Below are 14556 nucleotides of genomic sequence, written 5' to 3' on the forward strand. Positions count from 1 at the left end.
AGTTCCCTTTCTCAACTCGTTAGCGTCTTTGAACCATCGTTCCAATGACTTGATCTATATAATGCAATGAAACAAAAAGAAAGTAACGAAAGAAGGATGATTAGAAAAGATAGTTTGAGCCTACATGCAAACCCCACTCACCTTTTTTAGGCATTCTCGACCTGGTCTGTTGAGATGATTCTTGCTAGCAAGAAATTCGGCCACCTTTTCGCAAATCACAATTTGCTTCTGGGTGCGCCAAGCATTGAAGTTTTCATACACACTACACCATTCCGCCACAAGATCCATGTCCGACTTGCCATCTTCGCTTTGAGGAATCAACCAGCTTCTTTGATTAGGTTCCGGATCAATTGACTCGTCATCTTGTGTTTTTAAATCATTTTGATTTTCAGAATCTGAATCAGGTTGAGATGGACGAAGCGATGTGTCAATTTTCGAATTTTTTTGTTTCGAAGGTCGTCCTCGAGGCCTCTTAGGAGGGTTAGGAGTGGCCGTAGGAGGTGTCGCTTGATTGTTTGATAGTGGCATCAGAGCAGTAGAGATCGAATTGAGTTGTTGTAGGCGTAACCAGTCCGATGCGGAAAGGGTTGGGATTGTGAAAGTCGTTGAAGGTAAAGCTGCAGGAGCTCCACCGATGTTTGCTCCAATAACTGGTTCAACTAAGCTAGTTGAGTTGGTGGGAGTAAATGTGGGCGTGGATCCAGAGTTGATTGGGGTATGTGGGGATCGTGAGGAGGGGTTATTTGACTCCATACTGGTTTTTTTTCACATGTGGGTTTTCATATCACCCAGCCTATACCCACATGAAAAAACCCGCATGAAAAAACCAAAAAACCATGCGGGTTTTTCATGTGGTTTTTCATGCGGGTTTTAATATTTGTGTACCGCTAATATTTGAGAGTTTTGCTTGGTGTGGCAGTATTTGACCGCTTAAATGACTCAAATGGACAAGTTCACATGTATGTATCAAAAATTAACATTGTCCCAGGACAAATCCTCCTCTCACTCAAGGATCTCAGGAAAAGCTATCTTTTCTAGAAAAAGATAAATTGTAGATTTTTCTCTATAGCACAAGAGGAATTGAAAATCTTCACGGGACAGATTTTTTTTCAATTTGGGTTCCATGCTTTTATAATTCTCAACTTCGGTCATCATATTGTATTTTGGATGTTGAGAGATCATCATGACTAGAGATGTTTTTGATCCATAAAAACTTTCATATGTAACAACAAATTATCCATCTCCATTAAACTATACCCAGGCCCTATTATTAGTCCCACGGGTTGATATTACGTGATTCTTGGCGGTACATATCTGGGATTATGGTTTGACCATCATAATACGGCTTTCTGGCCCAATGGTCAAGGCGCTTGCCTACGAAGCAAGAGATTCCAGGTTCGAGTCCTGGGAAGGTCGAAACTTTTGGCGATGCACCGCAAATGCTCAAGGTTGATAGTATTGTGTTTCAGCATTGGTTTCGGTGTTTTTTTAGTGATGAAAACAAATGAAAGGGTGCAAGTACACCAACGGTGTATCTATGGTGGGTTCAGGAAAACAAATTTATTCAACAATTAAGTCTATTTTAGAGTACCTCTTTGGGTAGTCTGGTAAGGTTTTATATGGGAGGTACGTTTTTGTCAGTAAGATTGTGATGTCTAACGGATCTTATGAATGAGAAGTGATTAGAAAAAGCGAAATTTTGTTAGTGTATGGTAAATGAAATGACGGTCAAAAGTAATGGCTTTAATACACCTTCAATTACAAATGATCATTCCTAATAAAGTTACAAAAACAACAAGTTAAGATAAAAGTTATAAAATTGTATTTTTTTCCACATATGAACAAATGACATTATTCTTGGCGTGCTTTTTTCCTTGGTTCTTCTCCTGTTAACGATTCGGAAGAAGCAACAGATACTGATCGCTTTTTCTGCTCGAGGAAGAGATTAATGGTTAGTAGGGTCTTGATGATAAAGTATTCCAAAAGATCAGTTTGGAATTAAAGGATTACGTACCGTCGGTTGTGATTGTATTGAATCAGGTAGATTAACGGAGGTTTCAGTTTGAGTTTGAGTTTGATCATCAATTAAAACCGGCTTAGAGTCCAGTTCTTGACTTTCCAAAGTTTTTTGGGTAGGTCCCAACAATGATTCTTTTCGTCTTCTCAAGTTCCTTAAATCTGATTCCACTTTATCCACATGTCTTTTAAGTTCACTTAGCTTATTAGCCGATCCCAGCAAAGAAGTATAACTTTCTACATTTTCTCTTGTAGCCATAATCAACGGTTTAGGAGTAGAAATATTGGTAGGAATTTCTAATTCAGTCAAGATCGAATTGATTCTTGTGGCATATGCTGCTGATTTCGGTTGATGGATTCTGGATGATCTTAAAGTTACTGAAGGGTGATGGTAGGGTAATGCATGATTAAATCGGTAAATGCAATTCTTGGCATCGTTTGATGTGTCTCTTGATATATGTGTTGCGTCTGTTGGATTCAATTGTTCAACTGGGTCTACACTTAGGTCTTCAAATGATTGGTCTTGAGTTTTATTAGATTTATTAGTTTTATGCTTGGTTGAATTGTTCTCTTGTAAAGTATTAGACTTGTTAGTTTCATTTGCATTAGATTCATCTTGATTGATGGTATCTACATCCGGCCATTGTTTCAATTGATTATAAATCTCAAAAGGTAAACCTCCAATCAGTTTCATTAGTTCATGCCTTTCTTGATTTCGTTTTTCAACTGATTGTTCAAATCTTCTGGTTTCAATATATAAAAAGTTTTCTTCTTGGATTTGATTTAATGATCTATTCATTAGCCTTTTCACTTGTTTCTTTCTTTCAATTTCTCTATTTTTATCAAAATGATAACTTTGAATTAATTGTTTTTTACTCATCTCATCTAATGGCTCGCCTGAAGAATTCGATGGTCGATTTAAGATTAACTTTTGACAAATCGAATAATATCTTGATTTTAGATCGTCGATTGATCTTGAACTACCTAAAAAATCATATCGATCACTTATCACTGGAAATCTTAAATCATAATCTTTCAAAAGTGAGAATAGATAATCCGTTTCTTCTTTTGTCCAATCATCGTCTCTCAGATAATGATAATACTCTTCAGTTGAGTATGTATAAAGATTAGAACTTGTATTGAATTTCGAAAATGGCGATACTGTCATTCCAAAAAACATAAAATCAGAAACATCAGAACATAGCTTCATTAAAGTAGTTTGTTGAACTTGACTAACCTGAAGGTTTATCACTCCTCACCCAATGTTTAACTTTCAATTGGACTTTACGTGCTGGGTTGGCGATATCGATCAAATTCCACTTAGCGGTTGATGCTGATGTTGATGGTGAAGGTTTTGACTTGTTTTGATTATGTTTCAAAGTCTCTAATGTTAAACTTGCTGATTTGTTTCCTATCAGTTTGAATAAGTCTTGTTCCATTTTGTTGATTTAAGAACATCCAACTCTTCGAAACTGAAAATCAAAAAATCAAAACCAAAGCTGAGCTTATGTACTTACATAAATGCACTTAGCTTGAAGCTTAAGGGTTAACCCAATCCACCTTGAGCAACTTCGGTTAAAGAAAAGCAACACTAGGGCAGTTTCTTCAGCAAATACTTATATACATGTCTATCCTGATCTCCTTGATTACAATGTCCTCTTGAATGCTTCCCACTTGCCTCACGTAGTTTGGATTCTGCACGGTGTTTGAGTATCTTATACTAAAGGTGTGAAATTTGAGATTTTCAAAAAAGGTCATCGGGTGCCCTTGAATGCATGAGGGCTCGAAGGAAAACACGGATCCAGATGTGTCATCCTGAACCCAAAGTTTCTCGAACACAATGGACTTTGCGTGCTTTCACCGGACGTCCATCTCTGAGCGGCTCTTGTTGAACCCGTACATGGTGTATATGCTGTCTTTGCTTTATAAAGAGTGAGGATCATATCATGATGGCGAGTGGGGCAAGCTATGATCACAATACTTTTGCCTTTGGTGGCTTCGCTCGGGCTTACATTTGTGTTTTGAATTGGATACCAATTGAAATCATTGTATATGGGTCTCAGTAGGTTATATACTTTGCCAAGTTTGACTCATCCGTACAAGATTTCTCCTACACTATGGCATGTCATGGATTGAGGAATCAGTGCAGAGGCAATAAGATACCGTCCAATGAAGAATGTCATCGGAATACCCTCAGTCGAAGATTTGTCGTTAAAAATCATTGGGTGAAGGTTAAGAGAATATAATACATTTGAAAAATGTTTGTACACCTCGAGACTCTTCAAGGAATTGGGGCCAAGCTTTCTGAAGAAGAGTGTATATTACAGTTTGGCGAAGAAAAGAAATAATCATAGCAACAAAGGATGAGCCTCATGAGGTATATTTGTCAACGTGAAAATAGCCACAATAGTGATCGGGGTTTGAAACGGAAATGGAAGAACAAAGCACTTATGAATCCCCGACCAAAACATTCGCTATTTCAGACATTCAGAAATAAAAGAGGGAAAAGTGCTAAACCTTTGTTATCATGTTTCAAGGCTTCCGGGGCCGTTCGCAGAATCAGTTTGAGGTGATAATAGTTTGACGATAATTTCCTAACCAACAGCACTAAGATGGATACCGCGCAAACCCGAGGGGTTACCTTAAATAAACCCCAACAAGTCCCTTTACGCGTCGCACGCTCTGAGCGGTTTGCAGCGAAGAGAAGGGACCCTCTGCCCGGTGGCGGTCTCTAACACTAGAAATGATACGTTATAAGTGAGATTGGGAGGGACGGTGGGAGCCAAGAGATTAAACTCGACTAATAATGCAAAAAAACGGGGTTGACTTCTTGTTGATAGTAACGGATTTGGATGAAGAGAACATGCGAAAGTAAATGATAAGAGCACAACTGCTAGAGCCCACAAACACCTCTCCTTCAGACTCAGATTGCAATCTATTTTTTGAGCGCGAGACCGTATGGCAAGATATTCAGGTTTCTAAACGACCAGGTTGATGAAGACGTTTCGAAAGACGTGTTTAATTAGGAGAGGACTGGATTGCATTGATCGCTTAAGCTCAACATCGATGTCTTGCCTCAGCTATAGTCTCTCTTCCCTTTCATAATTGTAAGCTGTGGTTTTGGAACATCACCACGAAGTTTCAGCCTGAAGTTTGTTGGTGAGTGATCGGGTTATTGATTCTCATCAATGATATAGCCATCGTACATCACTGCAAAAGAAACCCCTTCAGACTCAGACTGCGATTCAATTTTGCGCGCGAGACCTCTAGTATGGTAAACTTTTCCAAACACAATCAGGTCGCTCGCTCGCTCCTCGCGAGGAGGGAGGGAGTTAGTTATGAAACTTTTCGTTTGAAACTCTTCAGTTTCCTAGCCGACAAGTTTGATAAAGAAATTATTTGGAAGAATTCAAAAGAAAGGATGGCAGATTTTGCAATAAATTCTCTCCCGCTCGTGTCGTAAACCACACAACATCAGTCCCCAACTTGATAATTTTCCTTCCCAAATTAAAACAGCTTCAAAGCTAATCAAATATCGTAAAGACTATCGACATTCATTTTTGTCATTCACTTAAGCTCGCTTGAAGGGATTGTGAGTCCATCTTGGCCTCATTTTGATCTCCTGATGACATAATCAGACCTCAGGCGTAAAAGCACATCTCAAGTAACAACAAATGCTAATATCCTATATTTTGATTTTAAAGATACTTGGCTCGATCAACCATAGACCATACTAACCTCCCCGCACACCCGCTCCCGAAAGCAGTACGTGAGTAATCATCTCATTTTTTCCTGAAGCCTGCCCTTGATCAAAAACTAAAGCCAGGCAATGGGCAATGACTTTATGAAGGTTTAGGATCAGCTTCTTTTCCTGCCCAACCATCATCATCTTCCGAGTAAAATATCAAGTTTTTTGGTCGGTCTTGTTTGATATTTGACATAATTTTGATCATTGAGCATTGATCATTGATGGCTGATGAATTTGAATTACCTTATGGGGCGTGCGATTTTTCCGAGCATCGATTTCCGAACATTAGGGACTGGGCGAGGTTTCGACCGACAGAGGATTTAGCCACCTCAATAAGCGCATGAATCCCCTGGAAGTCGACCGAAGCGATTTATGCAAACAGGAGGTGTCAGGATTACTCCTACAAGCCCAAGAGACCCGACTGTCAGATGATTTCACCAAAACCAGAGCGAGAGCAACCTGTGAAAGGTATATCAGGCTATCCAGAAGCGTTCTGCCATAGGCTTTTGGCTGAGGTGGGGGGGGAAATTTTGAATAGACAGCTCGTCTTAGGGAGGGTCATGCCTGTGCGCCACCCTATTTTTTTTAGTGCCATAAAGCTTACTAAAAAAAATAAGGAAATTTCATATTGATTGAACAGTGGCTTAGCTGTTTGCAACTCGCTTTCAACTACGGTTGAATTGCAATTTTGCAGAGCTTCGCCCAGTCCCTATTATTGTTCGGAAAACGCATTGTTCGGAAAATTATAGAATTCCGGGGTAATATTTAATTTTCCATACAATAAAAAAAAATTGTAGTTCGCAAAAAATACAGTCGGAAAAAAACCATCCGAAAATTCGATTCCTGTACATACAATGTTGAATTTTCCATCCAAACATTTACGTCAACTAATGTTCGGGTCTCGATTAGATCTGAAAGACAAAGAAACCTTCCACATTATTGAATTTTACGAGACATCCTTTGCAGACATTACCATTAATGATCTCAAAAGTGAACATTACGATCGAAATTCTTCCAATCCACAACGGATTGATGATTTCCAATCCCTAAAAGATTGATGTATCGAAATCCGTTTCGTTTCCAATCCACAACGGATTGATGTCTCGTCTTGGAACACCTCACCATCCGATCCCTGATTTGGGAAACGGAACTTCACTCAAAAGAGCAGTCCACTCGAGTTTCTCCATGACAACTCGAGTCCCCTCCACTGATCAAAAGTCACGTATTGAATGACACGATTTCAATCGGATTGATTTCAATCCGATTGCGGTCAAGCCAAACCATTGACCACTGTTTGATGGTTCAATGGATAACCACTGGCTCCGGCGACCAGGAAACATGGCGTACCAAAAAAAGGTACAAACATGAGAATAGACAAGACCCATGTATCATTGTCTATTCTCATCACAACGTGCCATCATACGTTTTTTTCCAATTTAGCAATAGCAACAATTTAGCATTCCCTCATCTAATCATATTGTAAATCCTTTTACGATTATTTCTTTGAAATCTTTCACTTAAAATGAGTAGCAACAACTCAGAAGATGATTATGCCTTCGGAGAACACCATCAATCCGACAAAGAATTACAACAAGCCTGGTATGATGATGATGAAATCGATTTCTACCAGGAAGAAGAGGATCTCAACGTTGAAGACCAGACAGTCGACCCTGAGCTGTCACAACCAAGTCCAACTTCACCTCCATCCAAATCTAAACCTAAGAAACAGGGCATCAAGGGCAAAAAGACATTTGGGTTGCCTCTTGACCGTGCCTCTTTCGAAACTTTCATCGACGACGACACCACTGTCGACGAGCAAGGATATCCCATCCTTCCTAACCGAAATACCGTCTACGTCCGTCAGCCAGGCCAACCAAAGCTCACTAATTGGGGCGCTTTCGCATTTACTTATACGACTTCCGGTGGGGGTACAAAGAACAACACCGCCACCTGGAGAACAGTCCGATTCAAGTGCCTGGGTGTCATTGTATGTACAAACCCTGATTGCGACTACCTCGGCTCGCCTCCCACAGCAAAAGACAAGAGACTGGAATACCAGTCCGAGTGAGTTTGGATGTTGTTATGTGTGAAATCGTACAATGTCCTCACCAATCTGCTTCTCTCATTTTTCTAGAACTAAGAAGTGTCAAGCAGCTCGGTGTGATGGTGATCTTCGTCACATTCAATGCACCAACACTCTATGTCGTATGGACGAGCATCGCGGTGGCTGGGGTATCATACGACACTCCGGTGTTCATCTTCACCGATGGCCACGACGAGGAAAGCCAGATAAACTTTCACTAGCCAAATTTGGCCAAAAGTGTGTCGAAAACCCGGATATTGGGCCGTTGCGACACAAGGTAAGTGTCCTCCATACCATCAACATGCCAAACATGTGCTGAAAGACGTAAAATTTGCCCCACTAACTCAAATAAAGGTGGGACGAGCTCCTGCAGGCCAAAAGGATATTGTCACCGCCGCCAACATTCATCCGGCCCTTTCCCACCTGCATCAAATTGGTTATTATCGGCGAAAGCTTCTTTCGGACGCTGGGGTCATACCTGCAAAGTCTGCACCAGGATCTGGTGACAGCTTTATTTTGGATATGATCCATTGGGCTGAGTGCGTTCTTTCGTTTGATTGACAATGGCTACATATCTGATTAACACAACTTCATAACATTCGTCTTCAGACAAGGGTTGAGGATGATTTCGTGCTCATTCCTGCTGCAAGACATCCACATGACCTTTCAAACGCAATGGATGGCCAATCAGCTATTATCTCGCGACGAACACGACCAGATCTATTCTGGTGGCCTACTTTCGGACGTTACGTACAAGTTTTTCGCCAACGGCTATCTGCTCTCAACCTCGATGTATCATGATGACCTTCGACGTTGGATTCCGATCCAACTGACTTGGTTGAATGGTCTTACCGAAGAACACTACTGTGCCCACTTTACCACTCTGATGAAACAGATGCGGGATGCTCAGCTCACCGACGACGATCGTGATACGCTGGTGCGCCAGGTTGTCGACTTTTCTGTGGCACAGAAAGATGGTTTTATCATGGCGTACATGGATGTTTTTCAAGAGAACGACCGGGCAGTTGCATTGGACAAGATTAAAGGGTGCCATGAGCATTTTCGAGCTCAAGTCACCCGGGTGAAGAGAAATCATGTGATTATACCAGCTGGCGAAGAGGCATGTGATCATTTATATTTATATTCAGCGTGAGTATAAATGATATGTTTATACTGATCAATATATCTTACTTTACAGGAAACATTCGAGCAAGATGCTTCCGATCTTTTGAAGGAGACAAAGCCTGGAGGCTTGTCTTTTGATCAAAAAATTGCGAAATTGCGAAAGTCTTTTCCCAAAGCCAAAAAATGGCTCGAATGGTGGCAGGCTGCTGATATCAAGGCCATGCTTTTCAAAGGAAGCAAGGATTTGCCAGCAACAACGAACGCACAGGAGGCGATGCATCGTGTTTATTACATGATATCGTAAGTCTGTTCTCTTCTTCGAGTTGAGGATTACGGTGATAGTCATCCTTTGTTTGTTTATCCTTTGTTTGTTTACTTCCAGCGAAGGAAATTGTTCAATCCAAATTGGACTGGTCCAGTTATATGCCTTGGTCAAGTGTCTCGAAAGAGACCACGAAGACCGGTGTAAGGGAATTCCCATCGAGTATGGAAGCCAGGCCAAGAACTACAAGAAGGTAGCTCAGGCCCTCGGATGGGCGAAGAAATCACGTAACCCTCGTTCATTCAAGAATGATGGGAGGCCTCCAGATACGACAGACGCCTTGCTTGGTCGCAAGAAGCTGGGAAGACCTAAAGGGTCTCGAAACGTGGATCGCAATCCAGTCACAACTTATCAAGGCTTTTATGCCTCTTCGACGCCAGGCCGTCGAAATCGGTGCTGGCTTGATGCGATCACCGAGTGCTTATATGCCCTACATACCCCTCTGTGGTACAGTCGCTCAAAGGGGAAATCAGCACACGTTTTCGCAAAGTTGATGATTTTATTTTCCTCACGGTCTACGTGGGAAATGAGCCAGAAAGGCTCTATCAGGACCATCTTGTCCATAGGTCAAAACACTCTGCACACAGCGATTTCCCTGCGATGTCCAGGAAGCTTCCAACCTGATGTTTTCGCCTCTGCGGATCAATATTTCGAAGGCATTTTTGAACGTGAAACTCGCCCAGGCAAGCCTGTGTCTCCTCCTATGACACAGGTTCTCTTCCGAGTCGACCTCAAGAGAAACCTGGTCTGCCCGGTTGACGAATCACATCAATTGGTCGAAACTAAGCATTTAAACAGCATTACTTTGGATCATACCTCTTTCCAGTCTAATTTTTCTTACTCCGAAACTGCTTCACTTCTCACGCAGTGGTCTGAGAATGGGATTCCCCGCGTGTCAGCTCGACATTGCAAGACTTGCAAGGTTCCTTTCGACGAGCTGTCTCAACTTACCTTGGATCCACCTCCACCTCATCTAACCATCAACCTCGACATCGCTTATTTTTCGGTACACGGCCTGCAGAAGCCAAAACAATGATGGCTGATTGCGACCTACCCTACAAACTGAGTCTTGGGGGTGTTACATACCGAATGCGGGCTCGTGGTTTTTGGAGGGAAGGACACTATTGGTGTAAAGTCGTGCGGACGGTTGGGGGTTTGACTGGTGTGTGGTATAACAATGATTTGGAAAATGACGGTATGGCAAGGTTGGTATCTAGAGACCTCGAAACCATTGGAGGCGCTTCACCCAGCACATCATGGGTGATGTATTCTCGCGCGCCGACGGAGGAAGAAACTGTGATCTTCAAGCGTGCCGATGAAAAAATCAACAAGTCTATTGGCAAAAAGGGGGTTGTAGATCGGCCTTTTTCACAATCCAAAAACGATGCTGACGAAGACGAAGTCCTATCTGATCAAGACGGTCACTGGGAAGAAGACCAAGGTCTTCCTGAAGACTTTGACATGCTTGACAATCATGATGTTAAACCTTTGTTTCTCTCAGACTTACAAGCAGAAGACGAACCTACGGAGTCAAAACCGCAAGTACAACTACAACTACGTGAGCAACTTTTTGATTTTGTATAATACAAAGTACCTGATTGTCTTTATCTCACTCAGCTACCAGTACGAAGGGAACCAAGTCTAAGAAACCCAAGAAGGTAAAGGTTGCTGAAAAGAAGGAATATATCTACGTTGACTCTGATCAAACGGGGGAAGTTGAGCAAGAAGAAGAACCTACACAGTCAAACCCAAAAGTACAACTACGTGAGCAACAATTAGTTCTCATACTTTGTATTATTCCTGATTTTCATTCTCTCACTCAGCTACCAGTACGAAGAAAACCAAGTCCAAGCAACCCAAGAAGGTAAAGGTTGCTGAAAAGGAATGTATTCATATTGATTCTGATCAAACAGGGGAAGTTGGGCGAGCTGCATTACGTAAACCCTCAAAGAATGAAGGAGGATACAACCCTAAAGACATACACATCCAAGATATAGGAAAAGTCGTCACTATGCCAAAAAAATCAGAAGCTAAAAGAGGCGAGCGAGAAAACTTTCAAAGCCTTTCTATGTTAATTAATACGAGCTTGTTAATTAATATATTCTTTTGGTTACTTGTAGCGCGCTCGAACAATGACAAACCAAAATGGAAAGGATGGGTCATTATGGATCAAGAGGAAGAGGAGGTTAACGGCAACAAAGGTGTTGAGGAGGCTGAAGACGGTGACGAGGAAGTGAATGACAATTCTCGGAGGTCCAAACGTATCAAGTTGAAGAGGTCTTGACGGGTGGTTCATGGTTATTTTGGCGTCTTGTTTCATTTTTTTTGTTTTTGACCGTAAACTTTTGTGCGTAAAAATATATGTTGGTTGTGAAAATTCACACTTTTGCGACGTTTCTTTTACGAGTCTGAAAAGCATCGGAAGTTAATGGATGTAAAATTATACATTTTGTCGACTTTTTGCAAATTTACGTGCAAATTATTTTACGAAGTATATAGCGCGTGAAAAGTCAATTGCAAAATTATATATTTGGCTGTCAACAATGCATTTTTACGACATTTGTTTTACATACATTCTTTTGCGAACTTCGAATTTTCGAAGTTCGCATGCAAAATTAAAGAATACCCCCCGAAATCTTTAATTTTCCGAACAATGTGATTTCCGAACAATAATGTTCGGAAATAGGTGTTTGGAAAAATCTACGATCCCTTACCTTATTCACTTTAGTTCAATATTACATCATCAACCATGATCGGTATCCAATTAAGAAAAATGGTTCTACTTAGCTTGATCTTAAGTATTTCAATCGTACCAATGATGTGTGAATTTGTAGAGGATGCAGAAGATATCCAAGGGTTCACGAGGTTTAGTAGATCACGTTCTCAGTTCGAAGAGGAAGCCAACGGATTGCGTAACAACCGTGAAGATGATCCCGAGGCGACGAGGTGTGCCGGGATAACCTGTATTTTGGATGGGCGGTGTACAAAGGAATCGTGCGGTGGATGCAATAATGATAATTTCTGTAACAAAAAAAAATAATGACACTGAAATATGGAATGAAAATCACCTTAACATTTGGCTCCAGCCCAGACGGCAGACTTTGGCAGATGATAAAGTGTGGATCTGATGATCACAAACTTGTTCGAGTTTGATCAAACTGATGACTCCTCAGCGTGTGGTTTGTGCTCAGCGTGTGGTTTGTGAACACGATGCGGCCATATATAGAAATTTCTCACAACCAAATAATTGGTGATGCTCAGATAACCCTTAGATTAGTATGATGGTGACGACTGTTTGTATTCTCGCCAAGTGATTGAAAGAAGTTGTGAGTAAGATACAGTCAAACCGGAAAAGGTTGCCACTTCAAGTTTCTGAAAACACAGACATCCTCAACAACCCGAAAGCCTTTAAACACATCACCGAGTATTGCAACTCAACCTGGCGGTTGAAGAACCGCTGGATTTGGGCCAAGATATCCGAAGAAACTATACCTCAAGATAATCATGTCTTAACAATTCCACTCCATTAATCACCCCACTAGCAACTTAGCGGCTGACGCCGCCATTCCATGTATAACCCAAACACATTGCAGTAGATCACAATCCCAAAAGCATGACAAAATCAAAATTTCATACACATACATATTCACTAACTTCAGGTGTGGGAATCATCCTTGGTGACCTCAACACGGCAAAAATTGTTTGCAACAGAGAAGTCACAAAATTGAGAGATCTTGGTGAGATGCTTAAATATATTTGCACAATACAACACTTATAAAGTGAGAGAAAGCACAGTCAGTATCTTGAAGCTTAATTAATAATTGTTAAGATGGAAGGAACACCTGTACATGTGAATGAATAAGAAATTCTACCAGCGGCGGGCACCGCTGTTTTCAAATCAAACTCAACACATTCTGTCCAAAAGAGACAAAAGCATGACTTGATCACGTGGCAATATGATTTTTTCACAATCATGATAGCATGCATCTTGTAAGAACAAATCAAACTTGTGTTAACACATGTCACAAGGAGGGAAAGAAAACTTTGATGATTTGTGATTGCCTAACCAATATTGGGCCACAGAGTGATCTACCTTTGGAAATGATTCATTGTATCAAGTGCTATGAAGTAACATAGAAGGGTAGAGAAGGGTATCATTGACTTTGAGAACTAAGTGACAACCAATTATCTCTCATAGTATTGACAGATGCCTCCTGACAACACCTGAACGCTCAGCTTCGCACCGCTTTTTTCGCAAAATTTTGTAGTGGGGTGATTTTTCACTACATGTAGCTCCCTTAATGCTCCGCTACACAAAGATAAGCGCTACAGGCTTGAGGCAGCGGTGTGGTGTTTTGAGATACTTGCGCTCCGCTGTGTCATTTTTTTGGTCAAGGTAGTGGCCCGGAGCGATCTGAATTATTCACAATTTTTTTTTTAATATTCACAAGTGCAAAATAATATAAACAAATCTAAGACAAATTAAAATAAACTAAATAAATACTACGAGGAACCATAAGGAGTGACTGGAAAAGTTAAAACCAAGAGGAAATAAGACAAGAGAAAAACTCGACAGAAAATAAACTAACGAGCGACAAGACAACAGACAAGAGAAATTGAACGAGTGACAAGATAACACGATCAAACAAGTAGATAGATGAGATGAAAGAAAAACATATCAAGATCAAGAGAAAACGAACGAGTGACAAGGTAAGATAACAAAAGAACAAAACAATAAGATAAGATGAAGTGAAAAATCGAGTATAATGAGAACCAAATAATCATTTTGTTTTGTTCTTCTTCTTTGAGTGTTCTTCAAACGAAGCAAGGTAAGTAAGTGCATCAGAGAATTGGTCATTGGTTGTAATACCAGCTTTCAACCATTCCCTACAACCAACAGCACGAGAGATAGTCTTTGGGGTCAAGGAACCTCTTGCAGGAATGGCAATATCCGCCGCCGAAGAGAACGTACGTTCTGAGGCACACGATGTAGCCGAGATAGTGAGATAATTGCGTGCCAAAGAAGCAAGCACCTTGAACTTTGAGTCGTTTACCTGAGAAAAAGAGAAAGGCACACATTAACGTATGTACAGATGTCAGTGAGTAAAAACAACTTACGTTCCACCATGCCAGTGGAGATTGGCCAGGGACAGTTGGATCGTTTCCTTGCAGGTACAAGCCGAGTTCAGAAGACCGGATCGATTCGGGCGTTTGGAAATTGGCAGATGAAGTAAAGATATCAAATTGATCGAAGGGCTCATG

General features: G+C 41.0%; 4 protein-coding genes across 4 annotated transcripts; 3 read left to right on the plus strand and 1 right to left on the minus strand.

Annotated features, from left to right (window-relative positions):
- Nucleotides 1–1851: 1851 nt before the first annotated feature.
- Nucleotides 1852–3458, minus strand: MELLADRAFT_79843 (uncharacterized protein; the record flags this gene model as incomplete). The annotated part of the gene is made up of 3 exons (XM_007419359.1): nt 1852–1962; nt 2015–3177; nt 3254–3458. The coding sequence occupies 3 exons, from the start codon at nt 3453–3455 to the stop codon at nt 1852–1854; spliced, it is 1476 nt and encodes a 491-aa protein (XP_007419421.1).
- A 3828-nt stretch (nt 3459–7286) lies between these two features.
- Nucleotides 7287–9079, plus strand: MELLADRAFT_85876 (uncharacterized protein; the record flags this gene model as incomplete). The annotated part of the gene is made up of 5 exons (XM_007419356.1): nt 7287–7828; nt 7899–8124; nt 8202–8386; nt 8457–8996; nt 9046–9079. The coding sequence occupies 5 exons, from the start codon at nt 7287–7289 to the stop codon at nt 9077–9079; spliced, it is 1527 nt and encodes a 508-aa protein (XP_007419418.1).
- Nucleotides 9080–10383: 1304 nt separating this feature from the next.
- On the plus strand, nt 10384–11578 carry MELLADRAFT_85877 (uncharacterized protein; the record flags this gene model as incomplete). The annotated part of the gene is made up of 3 exons (XM_007419357.1): nt 10384–10852; nt 10912–11058; nt 11118–11578. The coding sequence occupies 3 exons, from the start codon at nt 10384–10386 to the stop codon at nt 11576–11578; spliced, it is 1077 nt and encodes a 358-aa protein (XP_007419419.1).
- A 465-nt stretch (nt 11579–12043) lies between these two features.
- On the plus strand, nt 12044–12334 carry MELLADRAFT_124252 (uncharacterized protein; the record flags this gene model as incomplete). The annotated part of the gene is made up of 1 exon (XM_007419358.1): nt 12044–12334. The coding sequence occupies one exon, from the start codon at nt 12044–12046 to the stop codon at nt 12332–12334; it is 291 nt and encodes a 96-aa protein (XP_007419420.1).
- Between the last annotated feature and the right edge of the window lie 2222 nt (nt 12335–14556).

This window comes from Melampsora larici-populina, assembly GCF_000204055.1.
Source record: "Melampsora larici-populina 98AG31 unplaced genomic scaffold MELLAscaffold_167, whole genome shotgun sequence".
Taxonomy (NCBI): domain Eukaryota; kingdom Fungi; phylum Basidiomycota; class Pucciniomycetes; order Pucciniales; family Melampsoraceae; genus Melampsora; species Melampsora laricis-populina.